Raw genomic sequence first — 22357 nt, 5'->3', positions numbered from 1 at the left:
TAGTGAAGAGGGAACCTATTCCCTGGTTTTGTAATCAATCCCTTCCTAAGGGCATACCAAGTGACATGGTGATTTGTACTACAAATGTGTGTGTTAAGGTGGGTACAGTACACACTGCAGATGATGGTCGTTCATACACTGAATGACCATCATCTGCTTCTGACCGCGTGTCCCACCTCCCTCCCCGCAGCCTCCGCTGCATGTGTACGGGCGGTCGGAAGACCGCTCATACACACTGCCCGATGGACAGATATATCTGCCATCGGTTGTGCAGCACAGCCGACGCTATATGTCTGTGAGCGACATCGTTCACAGACATATCGCTGGTACACACTGGCCGACGGGCACCATATATATTGGCCTTCAATTGATCGGCCAATATATCTGCCAGTGTGGACCCAGCTTAAGCAGTGCTGATTTGCACTACAAATCACCAATGTCACCTGGCATGCCCTTAGGAAGGGATTACAGTACTGTATTGATTATTTAGTGAAGAGAGAACCTATACCCTTTTTTGGTATATTTTAGATGCTGCTGGTCTGTATATATGGTGTTATGCTTCAGATTGTGCTATTGTTTTCCTAGCACAGTCTGATGTTTATTATGAAATACAGGGCCTGATTCAGCAAGAATCGCTATTGCGATCGCAGCTCCGTAATCGCATGTAGGTTTGCTGTGAAAATATGCTAATGAATGCTATCGCAATGTCGTCGCACTGCCAACATAGAAATGCCCACTTCCTCCCACTACTGCATTCGTACATCCGTATAACTTTGCAGTCCTGCATATACATTGGGAACAACGAGTAACATCGGTCCCTCACGCAGATGAACAGTAGGTCTTACCTCACTTTGCTAACCTCGTAGCACGCAGTGAGTACTCAAGCTGCGTATGCCATTGCACTGGCCAATTCATGCACGTCCATGCAACAGCGTTCAAATGGACAGGCAATAGGTGGGGAGGGCGGCAGAAACTTTTTTGGCAGTGGGGAGCAAAATTTATAGTTACGCCACTGTGTATATATATATATATATATATATATATATATATCTATCTTAATGTGTATATATATATATGATCCCTATATGCTACAATTCCAGTAAATGATAACTGTAAATAAAACTGGCACTATTTTCATTATACTGAATGACACTACTGTACACTACACAAATAACGTTTCTTCATAACAGCTTCCCTTTAACACATCTACTTGCAAGCATCCATGGGTTTGTAGCCGTATGTTGCGCTCAATGCTGCTTTGCAAGAAATATGTATAATCTTCAGTGTTTTTATTGAGTGCTTTATAACACAAGTGTACATCAACTGTTCCACATCCTGCTAACGTAATTTACAAGCAATTTTAAATAGCTGAAAATACCCCTATTTGTTCACTTACAAAGTCTTTAGTGGGGGAAAGAGTCTAGTTATGCACAGTGATTCTTGCTTTTAATGTTATTTATAAAACATTGTTCCCTGGAGCATGCACCCACCATGAAAGACTTTAGGTACAAAAAAAATCAAATATTTGGGGGAAAAAAAATCAACTCTAACACTAAGGAAACAGAGAGGAGGCAACTGAAAATTAAATTATAGTACTCCCATCGCCCTAAAAAAAAAATCAAACACAAATATTGATACAAGGCTTTCAAACAAAGCTCTAACCTAACACATATTCAACAATTCTTACACAAAAACTAAAATCCCCACATATTTGGGGGGGGGGGGGGAATTCAAGTTAACAAAGTCTTAATAAAAAAAGGACATACAGTATTTTGTCACAAAATGTAAAAATAAAAAGTCAAGAAAAGAGCTATTGATGCACTTAGTGAATGTGCTTGCTCAGGTCCAGTGTGATAAGTCCTATGTAGCGTATCTCTTGGTCCACTGTCTGGCCATTCTGTCATGCTCTGCTCTGTTTGTCATGTACTGGGTGGCGATACTTCCGACAAGAGGGTCAGCTGCAAGAGAGACAGGACACAGGTGTCATTAGATCACAAACAAATGAACTGTTCACTCTCTTCTATCCCATACTCTATTAACCCAGAAACAGTGAAACAAACCCACAAAAGTTTTATATCATTCATAGCAACCATTATATGAACAAGTCCCATTTTTCCCCATTTAATATAAATCACTACAGCAGGCTATATACTGTATAGTTCTCCCTTGGCTTACACTCTGGCCCCTGTGTACTGTAAGACCCAAACACACACACACACACACACACACACACACACACACACACACACACACACACACACACACACACACACACACACACCTGTGTGTGTGAAACTGGCCCTCATATTGCAGCCTCCAGAGACATTTTTAAAGAGAGATAATTTGTGCTAGGGTAAGAAAAACAAATTAGATGCATGTTTAAAAAGGTTCTTAGCTGTTTTTTACCTTTATGTAGCAAGTTATGTGGGATTGCTGCTTTAAGTGATTAGCAATTTTGCCTAAACAGTAGAAATTGTGTGCTAATAGGTTAAATATAGTCTTAATTATACATTGTTAAAATTCAACGCAGAAAATACTGTAATATTCAACTTGGCCATAATAAAATATTCATGTCACATTATAACATTTTACCACTCTTAAAAATAAGGATTATGGTGACAAGATCATTTGGAATTTGTGAGCACTGACAACGAAGAAGAAAACAAAACAACAACAAAAACCTTTACTGTGTCACCAAGCACCAAATTAGCCATATAATGACCAGAAAGGGTTTTCAATATTTTTTTTTCAAACAACTTTGAAAACGATTGTTATGGTCATTATTTACATGGCAACGTGCCGCTCCATACAGTAGGGGAAAACACATACAAACACTGGAATGCAGAGAAAACAAATGCAGATGTGAAAACAAAGGATACTGTATGGAGGGATGTACATGGGATACTTTACAGTATACGGAGAATACAGTTAATTACATCAAGCAGGAATAGCATGGACAGGCTGAAACTAGTGCCCTGGTTATAGAGATTTAGGGGCCTATGTATGAAAGCTTGATGAGATAAAATTGTGAGACATAAATCACCAACCAATCAGCTTCTAACTTACATTTTATAGTGTTTGAAAAATGACAGGAGCTGATTGGTTAATACTTTCTCCCTCACAATTGTATCTCTCATCAAGCTTTGATACATAGGCCCCTTAGTGTTAATGTAATGGTGTGGTTTTGAAGGTGAGGTGGTGTAATGACAAACAGGCGATAACTGATCAGTAACTGGGGGAGCAGGGAATCCCAAAGTAAGAACCTACATAAATAGATAGGATGGGTAGCTTGGAAGATTCCATATAAAGGGAATATGAGTTATGAGCATAACAAGACAGATATAGTAACCAAGGGTCAGATGGGCCAGGATCAGGAGTCCAGAGCAGGCAGTATTACAGCAAAACGTAAAACTGAAACTGGTATCCATTCAGGCAGGGGGTCAATACTACAAATCAAATAAAAACATAAACATGATATCAATACAGTAATATACAAGACTATGGTAGGAATAATGCAAGGATGGAATGTAACCCAATCACAGAGCTACTGTAAAACCGTTCTCTTCTGGTATCTCAGGTAGATAAAAGATGCCAGGACATGGAATAGTAGGGGGAATACTGGAACTAGGGCAAACTAAGGGTAGCAGGACTGGGACAGAGTAACCAAAAACAAAAATGAAGCTTGCTACAAAATGATAACAAGGCAGACACAGGCCAAACAATGGGAAATGACAAGCAGAATACAAAAGTCAAACACTAATACAAAATCAGAAGCTACAAGGCCACAGGCTAATAAAAAGACAAGAAGTGAGACTGCAACAGGGGTGCAGCAAGCTGGGATCCAGGGATACAAAACAGGGCTTCTTCACAGGGACAGACTTCAAAATGCTAAAGCAACTTCTAGTATTTCTGCAGCCCTTATATACTTATGTAGGTTTCTGAGATCTCATTAAGGCTGAGCTTGTTGTGGCAGATGCAGAATGGAGCATACTGTAAAATGCAACAGCAGCATATGATGAGAGATACCAAAGCATAAGTTCTACTTGGCTACAAAGCAGATACAGAGTTCCTGGGGCAAAATCTGTGGCAGTACCTTAAATGTGGTTACATACATTAGTTATATATGGCCAGAGGTTGGCAACATACATTTAGTGGTGCAACATACTACATACAGTGGAACAAGTACTGTAGCATGCACACAGAAAAATGGACATGACCACGAATCACAGGGCAAGTCTGCTTGCCAGATCCCTGTTTCTTGGCACACTGTGGGCATGCCAGTGCTCAGGAGCTACTGGGCTGCTCTTGTGGCCCCAATCACTCCGAGCGCTTGGTGGCACAGCTAATGGCGGCAGTATGGTGGTAGGTGCAGATACGGCAAACTGGCTACCAATTTCTTAATGGTACACCGTACTGGCCCGTACCACACTACTTGCATCACTGACTACATGCCTTTCAGCTGTCCCAATTTGAGAGCACAGTCCTGTTGTGGCAATTATTAAGAGGTAGCTCTAATTCACCACTGGGTAGCCTTGCACAACACAATTGTTCCAGCAATTTTATATAAAGTGTACTCATTTTTATTCACCACTGGGCCTAATATATGTAAGTAATACTGATGAGCTACAGTAAATAGAAGGGTAGCGCTCTGTTACCCTCAGCAACAAATCCTTTTTTTTCTTCCCTTCCGTTGGTCTCTGACCAAAGCAGATATCTTATTTGCATCCTGATAGGCGTCAACTTCTTTATGTTTGAACAATAATCACAAAACAGCCTCTTAAAAGAATCAGTTTAAAATGTACAAATTATTTGCTATATAAAAGGTTATTTTGCTGTATGACCTTATTGATTTTGAGCACAGCTTTTCTATATAAAAAAACAGATGTATGAAATCTGGAATTCCAATTATATGCTGAAGGGAAAGTAACAAATTTAAACCAGATGGAATATTTCTCCAGCCAAGAAATATACCCTGTATACTCTGCATCACAATAAGCCTATTACAGCAAATCCCAAATGGAAAAACACGATCCTCATTTAAAGAGAGTAGACCTAAAGTATTTTCTTGTTTGCTATAGCTGTCCATTAAATTCTTAAGTGTCCACACTTATTGGTAGAGGATCAGATCCCTAAACACCTTTTTCCTGGGTTTGCACCAAATCCAACAGTGGTTGGGCTCATCTTGAGAAAACGGGTGCAGGCACACAAATATTATTCCGCACCTGGCGGTTTACTGTGTGTCACAAAGCTCAGGGAGAGAATTATGTCCCGAGATGGTTCTCAAAACTGAAACACTGCGTTAGTAAAACAAAAGTTTGGCATCTTCTGAAGCATGCAGCTCCATTTTAGGGAAAAAAGACCATCACACACAATGCTAATAATGCTCTAACAGCAATAATAACACATGAGCATATAGATAAGAAAGTGACAGTTGCTTTGTATATTCTGTTTTAGTGTCCCCCCACTGAGAATGGGGACACTTCTTTATAGATGGTGTAATAATTTGCATTACGGCCTCACAGCACTGAGGTTGTGGGTTCGATTTCCGCCATGGCTCTACCTGTGCGGAACTTGTATATTCTCCCTGTGCTTGCGTGGGTTTCCTCCAGGTACTCCGGTTTCCTCCCACACTCCAAAACTATACAGGTAGGTTAATTGGCTCCCAACAAAAATGAACCCTAGTGAGCATGTGATAGGGAACATAGATTGTAAGCTCCACTGGGGCAGGGACTTATGTGAATGGCCAAATATTCTCTGTAAAGTGCTGCGGAATATGTGTGCGCTATATAAATAACTGGTAATAAATAAATAGATCCAGTGCCTCTTGTATTAAGATTCCAAACCATAGCACATTAAAAGGGCTGATGTTCGGTTTGCGTTCACAAAAAAAAGCAACTACGTGCATATGCATAGCTGCAAAAATCCCAAGATGCATGCAGGGCTACATTTGTAGTATGTGTGTTCAGTTTATGGCAGGAAAACGTAAGATGCATTTGTTATTATATCACTATTGAAATCGTTATTAAGTGTAAATAAAATAAACAAAGCCTCCTCTCTATAAAGCAGGTATAACTCTCTGTCTTATGTACAAATAAAAAGGAAAAAAACGTGCTCATATTTTATACGGTGATGAGAACACAGTCAGCCAATGAGAGCCATGTAGCTATTGCTGGTAAGTCATAATCAATGTTTGCACCTGACCTCAGACTCTCACAAATGATACAACTATTACAGGGGAATACAACTCTGTGCCTGTCTGTATCTATTCACAATTACGCAAACAAGTCCTTACTGAGTTTGTCCTACATTAGAACGCCCCTTGTGTGCTGCTGGTGTACTGGGCATGTGCAAAGCTAATTATCATACTTTACTATAAAGTGGTATAAACATTAAACTAGGAAACAAAGCATTCCCTCTATAATCCATATTAAAAGAAGACATCTGTATAGATTTGTAACCAGTGAAACATGACGTGTCCCCTCATTAGATATCATCATAAGAAAGCAACATAGATAAAGTATCTTCACAAGGAATCTATACAACATATTCACATTTGCTATGCATGTGTGGAAAACAATGAGTTGTGTAGTGGACTTAATATTATATCCATTATGTATAGGGTAATAAAACAGACAGAGGTTAGCGTACCAGCACAGCTCTTGTCTGATGTCACAAATAAACAGGGGTATGAGCAAAGAATAAAATGATTAAAAGAAAGGAAATTATTTTATAATTTGTCAGTTCTTGAGTTTAAGTTTTCCCAATTTATAATTCTGAATACCTTTTAGCCTTCCATAGGCAGCAGATAACGTGAGTTTGCGATTACCATTTCTGTGTTAATTCCAGTTTTATTTTAAGAAAACAGTTTAGCATTTGTATTATCTGTTTGTCAATGTATCACCATTTTTATTCAACAAGCATTGTGATTTTTTGTCATCTTATACATAAATAACATTCTGTGCTTGTATTCTTAAAACATGTATGTGCTAGACAGTTTGATTTATGATATGCTACATATAAAGCAGATGAAACAAAACACATCGATGGAGATTATTGCCCAACCAGATTTCCTGTTCCAAGTGGCCTAAACTGATCACTTTCATAATTCAGAGTGGATCCTTAAAGCATACCAAAATGATCCATCATTCCTGCATATGTTAGGTCATCTTCAGATTTAATTTATTAAATCTTAAACAAAGCCAATGTCTGAGACACGAGTTTCTGATATGTTAATGTATCTTAGAATGAAGGTAAACAAAGTTCTAGTATTCCCAATCAACACAAACAAGCTTAGAACACTGAACATGCATCCTATTCTGTACACATTAAGTTCTAATGTAATCAATGACTACAGCACTGACAGTTCATATACCCTCAATGACTAAAAAACACTAAAGCTTCCCTGGGGTTAAATCAAAATACTTTGATTATGATTTGATAGATTTGTAACAAAGCATTCCCTCTATAACAGACTTCTCTTACAAACGTAACCCCAGTGGGTAATAGCCCTAATAGCTCAAATAACTGAAACACCCGTGTGATAGTAACAAATATTGCCTCTAATTCTGTAATTTGTGAATGTTTGGATATATTCTGAGGAGGAATGTTACATTCCCATTTTTGTTAACCATGACAGTAAAGTACAGTACACAGAGGATTTAGACTATTTATATTCATTAATTACTAAAACCTATCATATGTTACTAATGAGGTAGAACAAAGTGCATGTTGGTTTATGCCATAAAACTAGGATATTTAAATAATTGATAACCATATAGTACACTGAAACTAATTTATAATCAGATCTACAATGCAAGAGACATAAGTCACATATTAGCTGCATTAATGTTGCCCTGCAGGGCATCTACCAAGAACCAACTGATTAATCACTGTTAGGTTAAGTCTGACATATCAATCTTTAGATCAATACAGTCATCATTTTAAAATTATTTTATTGCAGAGTAGTTATTAAATATTTCAATACAAGCCACAGTATGTGGCCAGTTTTTGTAGATATCAGATGTTAAAATGCAGTGAACAAAACTAGACACAAAGAAAAATATATTTGAATTATATGGTAAATGTACTATTAATTATTTCTGTAACCAAGTAATCATTGTATGCCTTAAGGTAGGTACACACCTGACAGATATATATGCAGATTGAGTGATCTGCAGATATATCTGCAGATGATGGTCGTTCATACACACTGAACAGCCATCATCTGCTTGTGCCCTCGGGACTCGATGGCGGATCGGGGGAGTGTCCCGCCGCCTCCTTGTGACAGCCGCGCCCCGCCCCTCGGGACCCGCGGCCAGACACAGATGATGGCTGTTCAGTGTGTATGAACGACCATCATCTGCAGATATATCTGTATAGTGTGCACCCACCTGTAGAAGCACAGGGCTGATAGTACATAAACTCCTGCATATAATGATGAGCTAGAACTGCAAATTTGCCAACTGTCCCTAATTTTCAGGAACAGTTCTGAGTTTTAAAGATTTGTCCCCTGAAAGTGTGTGCCCTGTAATTGTCCCTTTTAAGCAATAATGGCCATCTGTACAATACATTTCCTCTAATTCTGCAAATTGGATTTAAATCTTTTTGTTGTTATTCCCCTGGTTTTGTAAAATAAAATATAAAAGTGTACCATTTACAATTAAAAAAAGTTTTATAGCCACTTTAACTAAACATGTCTGTCAGTACTTGAAGTCGGGGACTTTGTGGACAATAGACTTTGTTGGTACAGCACCATACTCCCACCAGGGGTGTTGCTGTGTGTTTGAATAGTTAATATATTAATCCAGTAACTCACTGCACCTTTGTTTGGCTTTTAAAACCAGTAGTCTGGGCCAGATCAGTGATTGACAGTTTCTTTTTTGTCTATAACCTATCAGTATGTTTTTGGCTTATGGAAGGAAACAAGTTACCTTGATCCTGACCTGGCTATCTGTGTGCAAAACTTTTAACTAGTAGGATGTCCTGTGTGTACTACAATCCTTTTGAGTGCTAACACTCAGCAAAGTGTGTGCAATCCTGATTCTTAAAATTTGCTACCCATGTGCTATCTTTATTAGTCTCTCCAGCCTTAAATACTCAAACTGTATTTTATCCTTATGAACTTATATCCCAACTGTCCTGATTTAGGATGGGCAGTCCCAATTTGAGGAATGTGTTCCACTGTCCCTATGGGAAGCATGCTGCTCTGAATGACTACTGTGCACATCTGCTTGTGACATATGTGGCAATTGTGTCTTTTGATGGAAAAGGAGAGGATTTAGGGTCCGAATATTACTTTAGAACTGGTAGACACATCCCAGGGGTGTGAGCAAGCCTCAATCAAGACCCCTATCATAGCCTGTCCACACCCCTTTCTATAGGTTTACCGATTTGGGAGGTATGCTTGTGTGTTTGCAAGTACAACAGAAATGAATTTCACCAATCTCAGACTAGTGACATACTTGTTATGTTATGACTGGAAGTCAGAAGAAAAAAAACCTAGAGTCTCCTGCTGGATGGGGGAATTTACATTTACATTTAGAATGCGGATTATTCTAATAATTAATTTACACACCGGTGGGGGGGGATGGGGGCTCTTTTTGAATTCTCAGCACTGTGAATGAATGCAATCAATGACATGCAACTATACTCTAAGCAAAACTTTGCTTGGAATTTGGAGTTATGGAATTTATCATAAATATGTTGGGTAGAAAGGCATCATACCCTTAAGTGAAAACATTTCTAAAAATTGAAGCCTCTAATGATATGACCTGTGTTTGGGGGCATTCAGTTTTCGCAAAGCATCATAAGAATATTTTTGCAAGATTGCAACAGAAATCTTATGTTTTAACTTGTGTTGTTCAAATGAAAGTCGGTCCCAGTGTTCAGTAAGACAGAAAGTGGACAGAGTTTAAGGAGAGACAGATGCCAGGGCGTAACTCGGGTAGTGCGGCCTGTGCCATGGCACAGGGCACCGCAGGACAAGGGGCGCTATTCAGGCCTCTCAATTTTCTGTTTATTATCACTCTCACTTGTAGCTTCCCCTTATTGCATTTCCTGGCCTCCCCTATCTCTTCGCTGGCCCTTCCCCTTTTTTGGGTGCGTTATGTCCCTATTTGAAATATGGGGTGGGGGGTGGTGGCGCCAATGCTCTTTCTGGCACAGGGCACCAAAAAGTCTAGTGACGGCTCTGGCAGATGCTATAAAGAGTTGTTAAACTGTTGCGCAAACAACCATCCTTGGGAAGTATACACAAGACGTGTTTTTTCCCTGTAGGTCTGACAGGAATGAAATTCACTTGTTATACTTTACAAATCATTTTGCAAATTGCGATTGAGCTGTGCTTGCATAACTTAAATTGCATAAAGCACAGAGAACAATTACCTATTTTGTAGTAATTTATCAGTAAATAAATATACACATATATTAAATGTATTTCTCAGACAAATTAATATCTCCATTGCTTGCTTTCAGATAACATGAAGAGCGTTTACAATGAGAGTTAGCATTATTACATTTATACCATGTGTTCGCACTCATACTGTAATTATGTTTGGATTCAGCCTATTAAGCAGTTTTTAAAATCAATTTGCTCAAAATATATCTACCTAGATGTGTGTAGGTTAACACAAAACTGTGATGATTAATTCAATTGAATTCAGTCACTTTGGAATAAGGTTTTGTACTGCTGTTGAGCCAAACCAACTTCTGTTGAATCCTCCAACTTGCACACAAAGCAGAAGCATTAAAACTAGGGATGTGCAGGCTCGGATAGGTTCGAGTTTGCACGCTGAGTTCGGATTTTTCCCTCCAAAAAAACGGAATCTTGCATGGACAAACATCATCATTCCTGGACTTTTGTCCAGGAATGATGATGTTTGTCCATGCGAGATGACGTTTTGCCTCGTCCTGAGTTCCGTTTTTTTGGAGGGAAAAATACGAACTCAGCGTGCAAACTCGAACCTATCCGAGCCTGCACATCCTTAATTAAAACAGCTTTTAAAATTATTTATCAACAAATATTTACTGTAATAATTTTATTGTTATCTGATTGGGCTCTCTTCAAGGTGAAAACAGCTATAGATCACCTGACTTCTGTTTCTTTCATAATTATTAATTAACGATGATAGTCACAAATAGTTTAATAAACAATAAACAAATTTGTTCAGGTCAATTTTAGAACAAAAACATTAAATTTAAGATTTACATTTTAGACTATATTTTTATCACCCTTTTTTGATTTTTGTACAACTGTGAGCTGTAACATTAAATTCCAAAAACAGACACACTGTTTCTAACTATGTCCTAAGTTTAGTTATATAGGTCTATATAATTCAGATGACAAAGAAAACGACAATGGCAATGAAACAAATAAAGTGAAGTGACATATGTGAAATGTTTATCTATCCAACCCTTTGCAATCTTAAACATATTTGCAGCATATGACTTTCACTGATAGCATTGACAAACCCAGTGTGAGATATTATATATATATATATATATATGTGTATATATATATATATATATATATATATATATATAATTAATATCCCTGGGCATGTGCACTTCACACCTGATTACATTTGGTTTTCAAATATGACTCCAGTAGTACCTAAACTATATATAAACATTATTTGTATGCACTCTTTCCTGAGGATAAATTAGACATTGTAAAGTACCTACCTATCTACCTATCTATCTATCCCCAATTGTCTCTTGGCAATGAAACGCTGGCGGCACGCTGCTGTGGGGTGGAATCTTTGCCTCCTTGCTCTGTGGCTCACGCCTGCACCATCTTTTACCTGTGTGCGACTTGCAGCTGCAGAGAGCTGACAGCAGGTATGGTGTCTAGCGCCCTTGTACTATACAGGCAGCATACACGGTTATATGACAGGTTTGTAAATAAATAGAAAACAACTGAGCACAATAGTTTCAGAAAGTAACATTTTACCTTTTTCTACTGTTTTATACAAATGTCCTTCCATCTTGTACTTGATCTAAACTGTCCTCTTGTCTCTTATTTTTTTTAGTTAAGACAATATTTTCTGTAGATCTGTAAAGCGATTACATACAAATCTATTGGCCATTTGGGCTAGACATTGAATGTTTTAACCCAAGATGCACAGAGGTTTGGCTATATAAATTCAATTAATATTTAATCACGCCAGCTCGTTAATGTGTATTTTACCCTTAGGCACAATTGACTTACAGCAAATACTTAAAAACTATTTAAGAGCTCTGCTTGTCTGTTCCATGTTTGTCAGGCCTCAGAAAAGTGTCTGAGATTGCATGGTAAAAGCCTCTTATGCTAATTAAAAAATATTTTTCCATAATTGTATTAAACTGGATAGAATATTATCTGATCATTACTACATTAGGATTTGTTCTGACACACAAATTCATTTAGTTATTATTACATGTTCTACTATGAAATAAAAAAAAAGGTGAATAAAGGAAGTGGGATTACAAAATGAGGATTAGGAAAGGGAACATTATTTTAATAATTTCTGGTCAGGGTGGATTTATGAATATCAAAGAAAATCTAGAACATATTCACAAACAGAAAAACATGAAACCTACATGTAGACATTGTCCAATAACCTAACATGTTCTTTTGTTGAAAGAAAAAAAAAAAAAGCACCAGTCTATTGTGTCAAAAATTTGCAGTAACATTTGAAAACTATACCTTTTATTGGCCTCAAAACAGGTCAGATGAGCTGAGTCCGTGAACACAAAAACTCCTGCCTGTAGACTACTTCCCACAGAAAAATTAGCTCACGTTCAGGTGGGCCTACAGTGCTAAGAGCCAGTGTTGACAGGAAAAGGGTACATTAACAACACACATGCCGGGCCAAATGTAATAGGGTGAGAGTTTAAAAATTTGAGAGTTTAGCAGTAAACATTGGTCGAGTTTTATCTTCAAAATGGGAAAATATCTGGATGAGAGTTTAAATCGTGAGTTTTTTTTAGTCTAAAAACCTGTGAGTTTGCATGTTCTCAGACTATTATATTGGCAGAGTTTAAAAAGTATGAGAGTTTACTGCTAAATTCTCACATTTTCTAATCTCTCACCCTATTACATTTGGCCTGAAGTGTTGTATTTGGCAAAAAGTTATTATCGGGAGTTAGGCTGACCGTCACAGGACAGCTTTTCTATTTTATACATACTATATTTAAAAGAGAGCCCCACCACCTGGTTTCCCTTAGCCAATGGGGGCCCATCCTGGCCTATTCATGGCTGACACCAACATTGGATTGCTTTCTGGTAGCTGCCACTTAGATACATGTGCACCGTGGTTAAGCTAGAGATGATCCTTCCTGCTATTTAGCTCCCTCTTCTCTCACCCGCTGCACAGGCTATCCTATATTCCTGACTTACCCATATAATACCAGCTTCCTCCTACTGCTATTATAATTTTCCAGACCCATCAGAGGCCATTACTGCCTCCACCTGTCCCTGCTTCATCTTCAATAGAGGCACTGCCTTAATCATTTCAACACCACCATGGCAGGATCCAAAGTTAGAGGGACACTAGTCTGGACCTAACTATTGAAGGTTTATCTTCAGTTTTTTTCTAAATATTTATAAAGAGCTCAGTTGTATCATTTCTGTGTTATCAGAGATCTACTGTGTCACCTGAGATAGATGCCCAATGTATTTGCCTCCAGAAAGACACAAAGGCTGGGCCTTAATCCCCTGCCATATCACATGTAATCAGCCAGCTCCACCTGCCAGCCTTCCAGGTTCAGGATATTATATTAAACACCTATACAGGTGTTCTTGAGTCTCAACTGCACAGGGCACAGGACTCCTATCTATGAGAGTTCTATGCTTATGCCATCCTGCCAGTGGAGTACGATCAGGGGGGTGGTATAGATGATCAACAGATCGGCAACAGATGGTAGGCAGACAAATGGTCGACAGGTTCCAATGGTGCAAAAGGTTGACAGGGCCAAATGGTCGACACACAAATTGGCAATACTTTTTTTTAGTCATTTAAAACTAATCTTCACCCTAACCCTCCCCCTAGTGTCTAACCCTAATCCTCCCCCTATTGCCTATCGCTAACCCTCCCCCAAGTGCATAACCTTAACCATCCCCTTCCACAGTCTTACCCTTTGGCATGTGAATGTCTATCTAGAAATGGTTGATCTATAAATCCGGATACCTACTATCAGAGATAGAAGCCACATTTTAAAATTTCAGTTGCCCATGGCAACTTCTTCACAGGATACTGGTCCACATCTGCGTTTGGCCTCTTGGAAGTGCCTGTAACTTCATGTAGACCACACTTGCTGACCTTCTGGCTACATCCTCCGGAAATAGGAAGCCAGGCCGACACTGTGGGGGGTGGGACTAGGCTAAGGAGGGTGGGTTTGGGGGCATGACGAGGTGATTGCACTACCGTAGCTCCCCACTTTGCAATGCCAAGATTACCGGCATGGAGGAAAAGGGGGTGGAGCCACAATTATGCGATTCAAAGCGAATTGTGGCAAGGATCAGGGAGACTTGTCCATGTTTCTGGGTGGCCGGGAGTGCCACCCAATTTTTGTGAGCCTCCAGGCCATTCTGGGATTGTAGGCAAGCATGATTTATATGCTACATTATTCCCATGAAGCATAGGTGGTGGTAATGCTGTATTGTGGGGGTGGTGGTATTGCTGTAGTATCTGGGGGTTGATTGTTATTATTATAATGTGTATGTGTGAGGGGTATTGCTGGAGTGTGGGATGGTGGTGGTGTTTTTGCTGTAGTGTAGGAATCTGGTGGTAATATTGCAGTAGTGTGGTGGTGGTACTGCTGAAGTGTGAGGGGGAGGGAGGTGGTGGTTGTGATATTGCCATAGTGTGGGTGGTGTGCGTGTGTGTATGGGAGGGGGGGAATAAATATAGTGGTGTTTCTGTAGTGTGAGGGAATTATTTCTATTGCTGTTGTGGGGGGGTAGTGTTGTGGTATGGAGGTTTGAGAGTATGGCTATAATGTGGGGGGCTGTAATATGTGGGGGACATGCTGTAATATTGGGAGGTATTGCTGTAATTTGGGAGAGGGGTGGTACTTCTGCAGTGTGGAGATGTTGGTGCTTTAATGTAGTGTGGTGGAAGGTGGTATTGCTGTAGTGTGTGTGTGGGTGGTTGTGATATTGCTGTAATCTGGAGAGTGAATTACTATGATGTAGGAGATAGTGGGAATGGTATTCTGGTAACAGAGAGGCACTGTCAACTGTCTAAACTGTGGTGGAACTGTATTACGCAATTTTCATTTTGTCCGAACTGTAGGGAAAATCAGGATGCAAGTCCTACTTATGGGGCTCTGTTTGAAGGGGGAACTACATGAACCTAACAGTGATGGAGTGTTGTATTTGAAGGGGAAATTGTTAGAGGATGGCCTAACACTGTCTTTAGCAATATCTTGGTGCTGCGTGGATTTCGGTAGCATGCATTATATTCAACAGTTTCTCTCTTCACTGCAAGCTGTCACTATGGGAACAGTTTAACGCAGATAAACGCAACATTGATTTATGTATAACACCACTCCTTAAGACTAGTACAACATTAGAAATCAGCTTTTCCAATATTATTGTAAAGTTTCACTGATACAATCCAGCTGTACCTAAACATATTCTATAATGAACATTTATGTTTGCAGCCACTGCAATACACTTTTGTTGTCTTATTGGACACATTCCCAAGTTGAACAGAAAACACTTATTTGTCTATTTATAATCGGTTTGGAAAATGGGGAGCACCACGTTCTGCATGCAGCAAAAACAAAAACATCCGCTTCGCTTAGACGTCCATATAAATGAGAGAAAAAGCTATTAGATCAGATAAAGAAGGGCAGTATTCATATGATAATAGCACTGTCTCAGTACAATGTTCCACAGCTCCACTATCTGTAAAGGGTCATTGTGTTCATGTCATTTATGCTTGGATCTAATGTCTAAACCCCATCTGATTGGTATTGTGTTCAAGCGCAAGAGCATGAGGCAAATAAACATGTCATGAAATTCATTTAGGAGAGTCCTTCAAATCCTTTATATGAATAAACTGTCAAAATGTCTTCTATCCAAGGCCACATTAGAGAGTTCCCAAAGATAACAATGAAAGCATATTTAATACATATCTCTTGAGAGCATTATATCATATTACTTCAATATAATTAGGTATGTACATATCCAGGGAGACAAGTTATTCAGTGTTCACGCTGTCCAGTTAATCTTTAGACAACATTATTATGCAGGAGCAGTGTTATTTTAATTATTGTCCCTTCTATTTGAAAATATCTGTCATACAGACAGTTAACCCTTAGAACTCTTCTGTAGCCAAGTCTACTAATACTATACACAATTTTAAATTTAAAGATGACCTGTCACCACTGAAATAATATGATGCATAAATTATTTCCTTTCTTTCATTTCCGATTCATTTTAATCTTTTTAGTCTATGTAAATTAGCGCCACCTCCATCCCCACTTGATCTCTTCTTAAACACTTAGTATATATATTTCTTATATATATTTCTAGTAATCTTAGCTCTGCCCATATAATTTAATTGCACCTATCCAGACTGGTGCCTCCTCCCTTTGTAGTGAAAATAAGGTCCTAGGACTGTAACCTATAATTATTTGGATCTCAGATTTTGGGTAAGGAGAGATGTATGTTAGTGGAACATAATAAACGTCACTATTTAACTTCCATTGGGCGGCTGCAGGCCGTGGGCTGCTGGTGCATAATATTAATAAGTGCATAATTTTAGAAGTGCACTTTAACCATACTTTGGAGTTAGACCGGAGTTAATTAGATTTTATCTTCTGCTGTTATCGAATGTGAACTGATCCCACCTTTATCCTCTATCTGCAGGTATATCTAAAACCAAACATTGCTGGAAGTATATTCTGATGTTTGCAGTTATCTACTTATTACTAGGTATATCTAAAACCAAATATTGCTGGAAGTATATTCTGATGTTTGCAGTTATCTACTGATTACTAGGTAGATCTAAATTCCATCACTGCTGCAGTATGTCTCTTTCTAAACTATCTGCACAGTGTATTGCTAACTAGACCAAGGCCCTCATTCAGAGGCGTACGCTCTGAGCAGAGCGCACGCTCTGAATGAGGACCGTCCTCCATAACTATGGAGCGTCCTCTTGGACGCTCGTATAGCTGTGGGTCACCACCCACAGCCTATACGAGCGTGCAGTTTGATGGCCGCGATGGTTGTGACCATCGCGACCATCGAAACTGCGAGCCGGAGCCTGCGGTTGAGGTTTTCAACCGCAAGGCCCGGAGTGATTTTGGCTCTATCAGAGCCAAAATCACTCCCACTGACATCACTAGTGATGTCAGTGGGCCGGCTTTTGAGGGTAGGCGTTCCCTTGGGAACGCCCTCGTCAGGGAGGCACGCCCCCGGCACGCCCACCAAAGGGGGCGTGCTGTCAATCAACATCGACAGCACGCCCCCTTTGATCAGACACAACGAGCGAAGGACTTTCCTTCGCTCGTCGCGTCTGGCGCATGCGCACGACAGAGCTCCCTCCGTCGTGCGCATGCTCAGTGCAGACCATCGACCCACTTGCGAGCGGACAGCCGCTTGCGAGTGGGTCTGAATCAGGGCCCAAGTTCCTCTTAGCTTTGTGGTATTCATTGTTTGTTTGTGTTAGGAATTTTATTACTTGCCATTTTAGTGGGAGGGTATTGGGGGTTGATTGCAATCATTGCATACACATGTCAGCAGTCACTATTTAACTTCCATTGGGAGGCTGCAGGCTGTGGGTTGCTGGTGCATAATATTAATAAGTGCATAATTTTAGAAGTGCACTTTAACCACACTTTGGCGTTAGACCGGCGTTAAACCGAAGTCAAACAGAAGGAGACCACTCTAACCTCAAACCATCCATAAACCTGAACATCTGGACGAAGACTAAACAAGATATGTAAATTCACAATCTCTTCTCTACAAGCAACTGCTGTCTGCTTAACCTTGACATTAATCACTGAACTCTGGCCCTGATTCAGAGCCAGACGCTCTGACAGAGCGCTCGCTCTGAATCAGGGCCGTTCTTTTTTTTTTTTTTAACGGCCTCCTGGCCGCTCGCATAGCTGTGGGTGACCACCCACAGCTATAGCGAGCGGCCAGGAAGATGGCCGCGATGGTCAAGACCATCGCGACCATCGGGCTTGCAACGAGACCCTTCTGGTAGGGTCTCGTTGCCGCAAGCCTTAGAGAGATTATGGCTCTAACAGAGCCGAAATCTCTCCCACTGACATCACTCATGATGTCAGTGGGGCCGCCCCCAAACGGAGGCGTTCACATGGGAATGCCTCCGTTTGGGCAGCCACTCCCCCGGCCCGCCCACCAAAGGGGGCATGCTGTCACTCAACATCGACAGCATGCCCCCTTTGGTACGAGAGCCGGAGCGACAGTTTGCCCTTCGCTATCCGGGTCCCGCGCATGCGCACGACAGAGCCGGCTCCGTCGTGCACATGCGCACTGGCCCACCATCGACCCGGTTGCGAGCGCACAGCACTTGCGACCGGGTCTGAATCAGGCCCTCTGTTTGCTCTCTCTAAGAACTTAACACCTTACTTGCTAATATTTGGGCTGACTCTCTGATTTCGCATAATGTACTGTATCTGTGCCAATTTCCGTTTCTCTCTACCTTAATTATTTGCCAAGCCTGTCATCTGTCTTCTAACACAGTTTACTTCAATATTCAATTTCTTCCCCACTAAATCTCAATTTTTCCTTCACTCAATTATAACCTTTTATCATTACACAGATACACCTTCTTCCACTGTACTTTTACTTGCTTCTCTGCAAATCTCCTGCACTTTCTCTTACATTCATACTCTATTCCTACATCTAGATGTCCTCCCCAAACTCTACCCAGCCACACCATGACCATGTTTTCATCCAATTCCTCCTCCACTCAGTATCTACCTGATCCACTGCTTTGCCCCCTCCTTCAACCTTTATCATTTCCCTCTTATCTCCTCCACCTCCTCCTTCATCTCCCCTCCTCTGTCTGCCTTCCTCCCTCTCCTCTCCCATTACTCCATATTTGTTTTCTTCTACCCCAACTGGGTCCTACTACCCCACCGCTAATCCTTCCTCCAAACATCCTCTCCATGCCATCCCACCCACATCTCATTAAACTCTCTCCATGCCCGCCACCTTCAGGTTCCCTTCCCAACACTGGTGCCTGCACAATCTCTCCACTACATTCATCTCGGTCACCCAAATTAATCTCACCTTCTCGTCACAGCAACCCTGAGAATCTCATTCACATCTCTCCCATAAACACTGTCCCTCTATCTTGTGCCCTCTGGAATGCCAGATCAGGCTGTAATAAACTGGTTCCCATCCATGACCTTTTCATTTCCAAAAACTTTCATCTCCTAGCCATTACTGAAACCTGGATTTCACCCTCTGACACCACTTCCCCTGCAGCTCTCTCTTCTGGGGGCCTCACCTTCTCTCACACCCCTCGGCCCGGGGGTCGCCATGGTGGTGGTGTGGGGGTCCTTCTATCCCCAGGTTACTCCTACCCTCTGAACAATCCCTTACATTCTCTACATTTGAGGTTCATGCTATACGCCTCTTCCAACCAGTATACCTGCGAGTAGCTGTGATTTACCGTCCCCCTGGCCCTCCCTCTAAGTTCCTAGACAACTTTGCTTCCTGGCTCCCTCACTTTCTCTCCTCTGACCTCCCCTCCATTATCCTTGGTGACTTAAATATTCCAATTGATATCCCCACAGAATCCTCTGCCTCCAAACTCTTTACTCTCACATCTTCATTTGGTCTCTCCCAATGGACCTCCTCACCCTCACATGTGAGTGGGCACTCACTTGATCTAGTCTTCACTCACCGCTGTAATATTTCTAATTATTCCAACTCCCTATTCCCCCTCTCTGATCATCATCTTCTCTTTTAACCTCTCTCTCCCCCTCCTCTCCTCTACCTCCAAAGGCCACCATCACTAAGCGTAACATTGAGGCTATCAATGCCGTTTCTTTATTTTCCCTGCTTGACTCGCTCCTCTGCCCTATCCCCTCTCTCTCCTACCCTGAACAAGCTGCTTCCCTATACAATGCCACCCTTACTTCTGCTCTGGACTCTGTTGCGCCGGCAATCACTACTCACCCTCGCAGATCCACACTACAACCCTGGCATTCCAAATGCACCTGATATCTGCAAAAGTGCTCAAGAACCGCTGAGCGACAGTGGAGAAGATCACGCTCTAAGGCAGATTTTCTCCACTTCAAATTTATGCTCTCATCCTACAGTGTTGCCATTTCCCTATCTAAACAGTCCTATTTCAAGAACCGCACATCCTCCCAGTCCTCAAATCCCCAGCGTCTCTTCACCACCTTCAACTGCCTCCTCTGTCCACCTCCTCCCCTCCTCACTCACTGCCATTGACTTTGCTACCTACTTTACATCCAAAATCGATTCCATACGTTAGGATATCACATCCAACCAGACCCCCTGCTCTACACCTTCTTTCCCTGATCACGCATCTCCATCCATTTCATCGACATCCTTCTCTCCTGTATCTGGGGAGGAAGTCATAACTCTCATCCGGTCCTCCCATCTTACTACCTCCCCCCTGGACCCTATCCCTTCACATCTCCTCTGCTACCTCTCTCCTTGTGCCTGTTCCCATCTTGCCCACCTGCTCAATCTCTCCCTCTCATCTGGCACTGTCCCTTCTGCATTCAAACATGCGATAGTCTCCCCATTCTTAAAAAACCTACCCTTGATCCCAACACTCTCTCCAACCGTCCCATCTCTCTCCTCCCTTTTGCCTCCAAGCTCCTTGAGCGTGTTGTTTACAAATGCCTTACCACCTTTCTTTCCTCCCACTCCCTCCTTGATCCTTTTCAGTCTGGCTTCTGTTCTCTGCACTCCACTGAAAATGCCCTCACAAAAGTCAGCAATGACCTCCTTGCTGCCAAATCCAAGGGCCACTACTCTCTGCTTATTCTCCTTGACCTCTCTGCTGCCTTCAACACTGTTGACCATCCTCTCCTGCTGCAAATCCTTCACTCCCTTGGTTTACATGACACTGCTCTCTCCTGGCTGTCGTCCTACCTCTCAGACCAATCCTTCTCTGTCTCTTCGCATGACTCCTCTTCCCCACCACAGCCTCTTACAGTAGGTGCTCTCCAAGGTTCCGTTCTTGGACCTCTACTATTCTCCCTCTATACGTCCTCTCTAGGTGAACTCAGCTCTTTTGACCTCCATTATCTCTTGCTGATGATACTCAGATCTACCTTTCCTCCCCTGACCTCTCTCCTCACTTGTATCTCCAACTGTCTCTCTGCTATTTCTTCCTGGATGTCCCAGCGATTTCTTAAACTTAATATGTCTAAGACTGAGCTGATCATTTTCCCATCCTCCAACATAACCTCACTTCCCACTATTTCTTTAACAATTGATGGCACAACTATCTCTTCTAGCCCCAAAGTGCGCTTATCCTGGACTCCTCCCTCTCCTACAAACCACATATCCAGAGCCTCTCAGTCCTGTTGTTTTCATCTCAAAAATATTTCCAAGATTAGACCCTTTCTCATCCAGGATGCCACCAAAACACTCATACACTCACTGGTCATATCCAGATTGGACTACTGTAGCCTTCTCCTATCTGGAATCCCCAACTCCCATCTCCCTCCTCTCCAGTCTATCCTCAATGCTGCTGCTCGACTCATCTTCCTCTCCAAACGCTCTACATCTGCCTCCCCTCTCCTACAAGCCCTCCACTGGCTCCCCTTCCCTTTTAGAACCCAATTCTAGGTTCTCACACTTGCTTACAAAGCCCTCACCCATTCCTCTCCCATTTACATCTCTGACCTCATCTCCCTCCACTCTCCTGGCCCCCCCCTTCGCTCAACTAATGCACGCCGCCTCTCATGCCAACTGATTACTTCCTCCCACTCCCGCCTCCAAGATTTTGCCCGTGCTGCTCCCGACCTTTGGACTCTCTCCCTCTCCCTATCAGACTCTCCTCCTCTTGACAATCCTTCAAACGAGCTCTCAAGACCCACTACTTCATCAAAGCCTTCCAGCTCCCATCCTAACTTGCAACATGCTCCTTCCTCCATTTACCCCATCTGTGTCACACCTGTTTGTCTGCCCCATCCCTTTAGAATGTAAGCTCTTATGAGCAGGGCCTCTACCCTCTTGTGCTTTTCCTTAGTTTACTTTCACCTACTTCTTACCCCCCTCCAGGGCACCTAACACCTGGTTGTTTATGCTCTGTTGCATATCTAGGTGTTATGGTCACTTATGAATCAATGTATATTATCCATGTCCTTGTACAGTAAGTCAGTTGTCAAATTATTTCTATATGTA

The 22357-nt window shown here is 41.4% G+C and overlaps 1 protein-coding gene across 1 annotated transcript in view; it reads right to left on the bottom strand.

Moving 5' to 3' along the window:
- Positions 1-1274: 1274 nt before the first annotated feature.
- The window catches only part of LOC148535285 (ubiquitin-conjugating enzyme E2 E2), a 317853-nt gene continuing 296770 nt past the window's right edge, over positions 1275-22357 (bottom strand). The window contains exon 6 of the mRNA XM_088463465.1: positions 1275-1958. Within this exon, the coding sequence (XP_088319591.1) occupies positions 1861-1958 (98 nt within the window). The 3' untranslated portion in view covers positions 1275-1860. The remainder of the gene's footprint in view (positions 1959-22357) is intronic.

Source organism: Taudactylus pleione, unplaced genomic scaffold (assembly GCF_031769625.1).
Source record: "Taudactylus pleione unplaced genomic scaffold, aTauple2 ptg000053l, whole genome shotgun sequence".
Taxonomy (NCBI): Eukaryota; Metazoa; Chordata; class Amphibia; order Anura; family Myobatrachidae; genus Taudactylus; species Taudactylus pleione.
The sequence above is the reverse complement of the archived record's forward strand: the minus strand, read 5'-3'. Positions and strand labels throughout refer to the sequence as shown.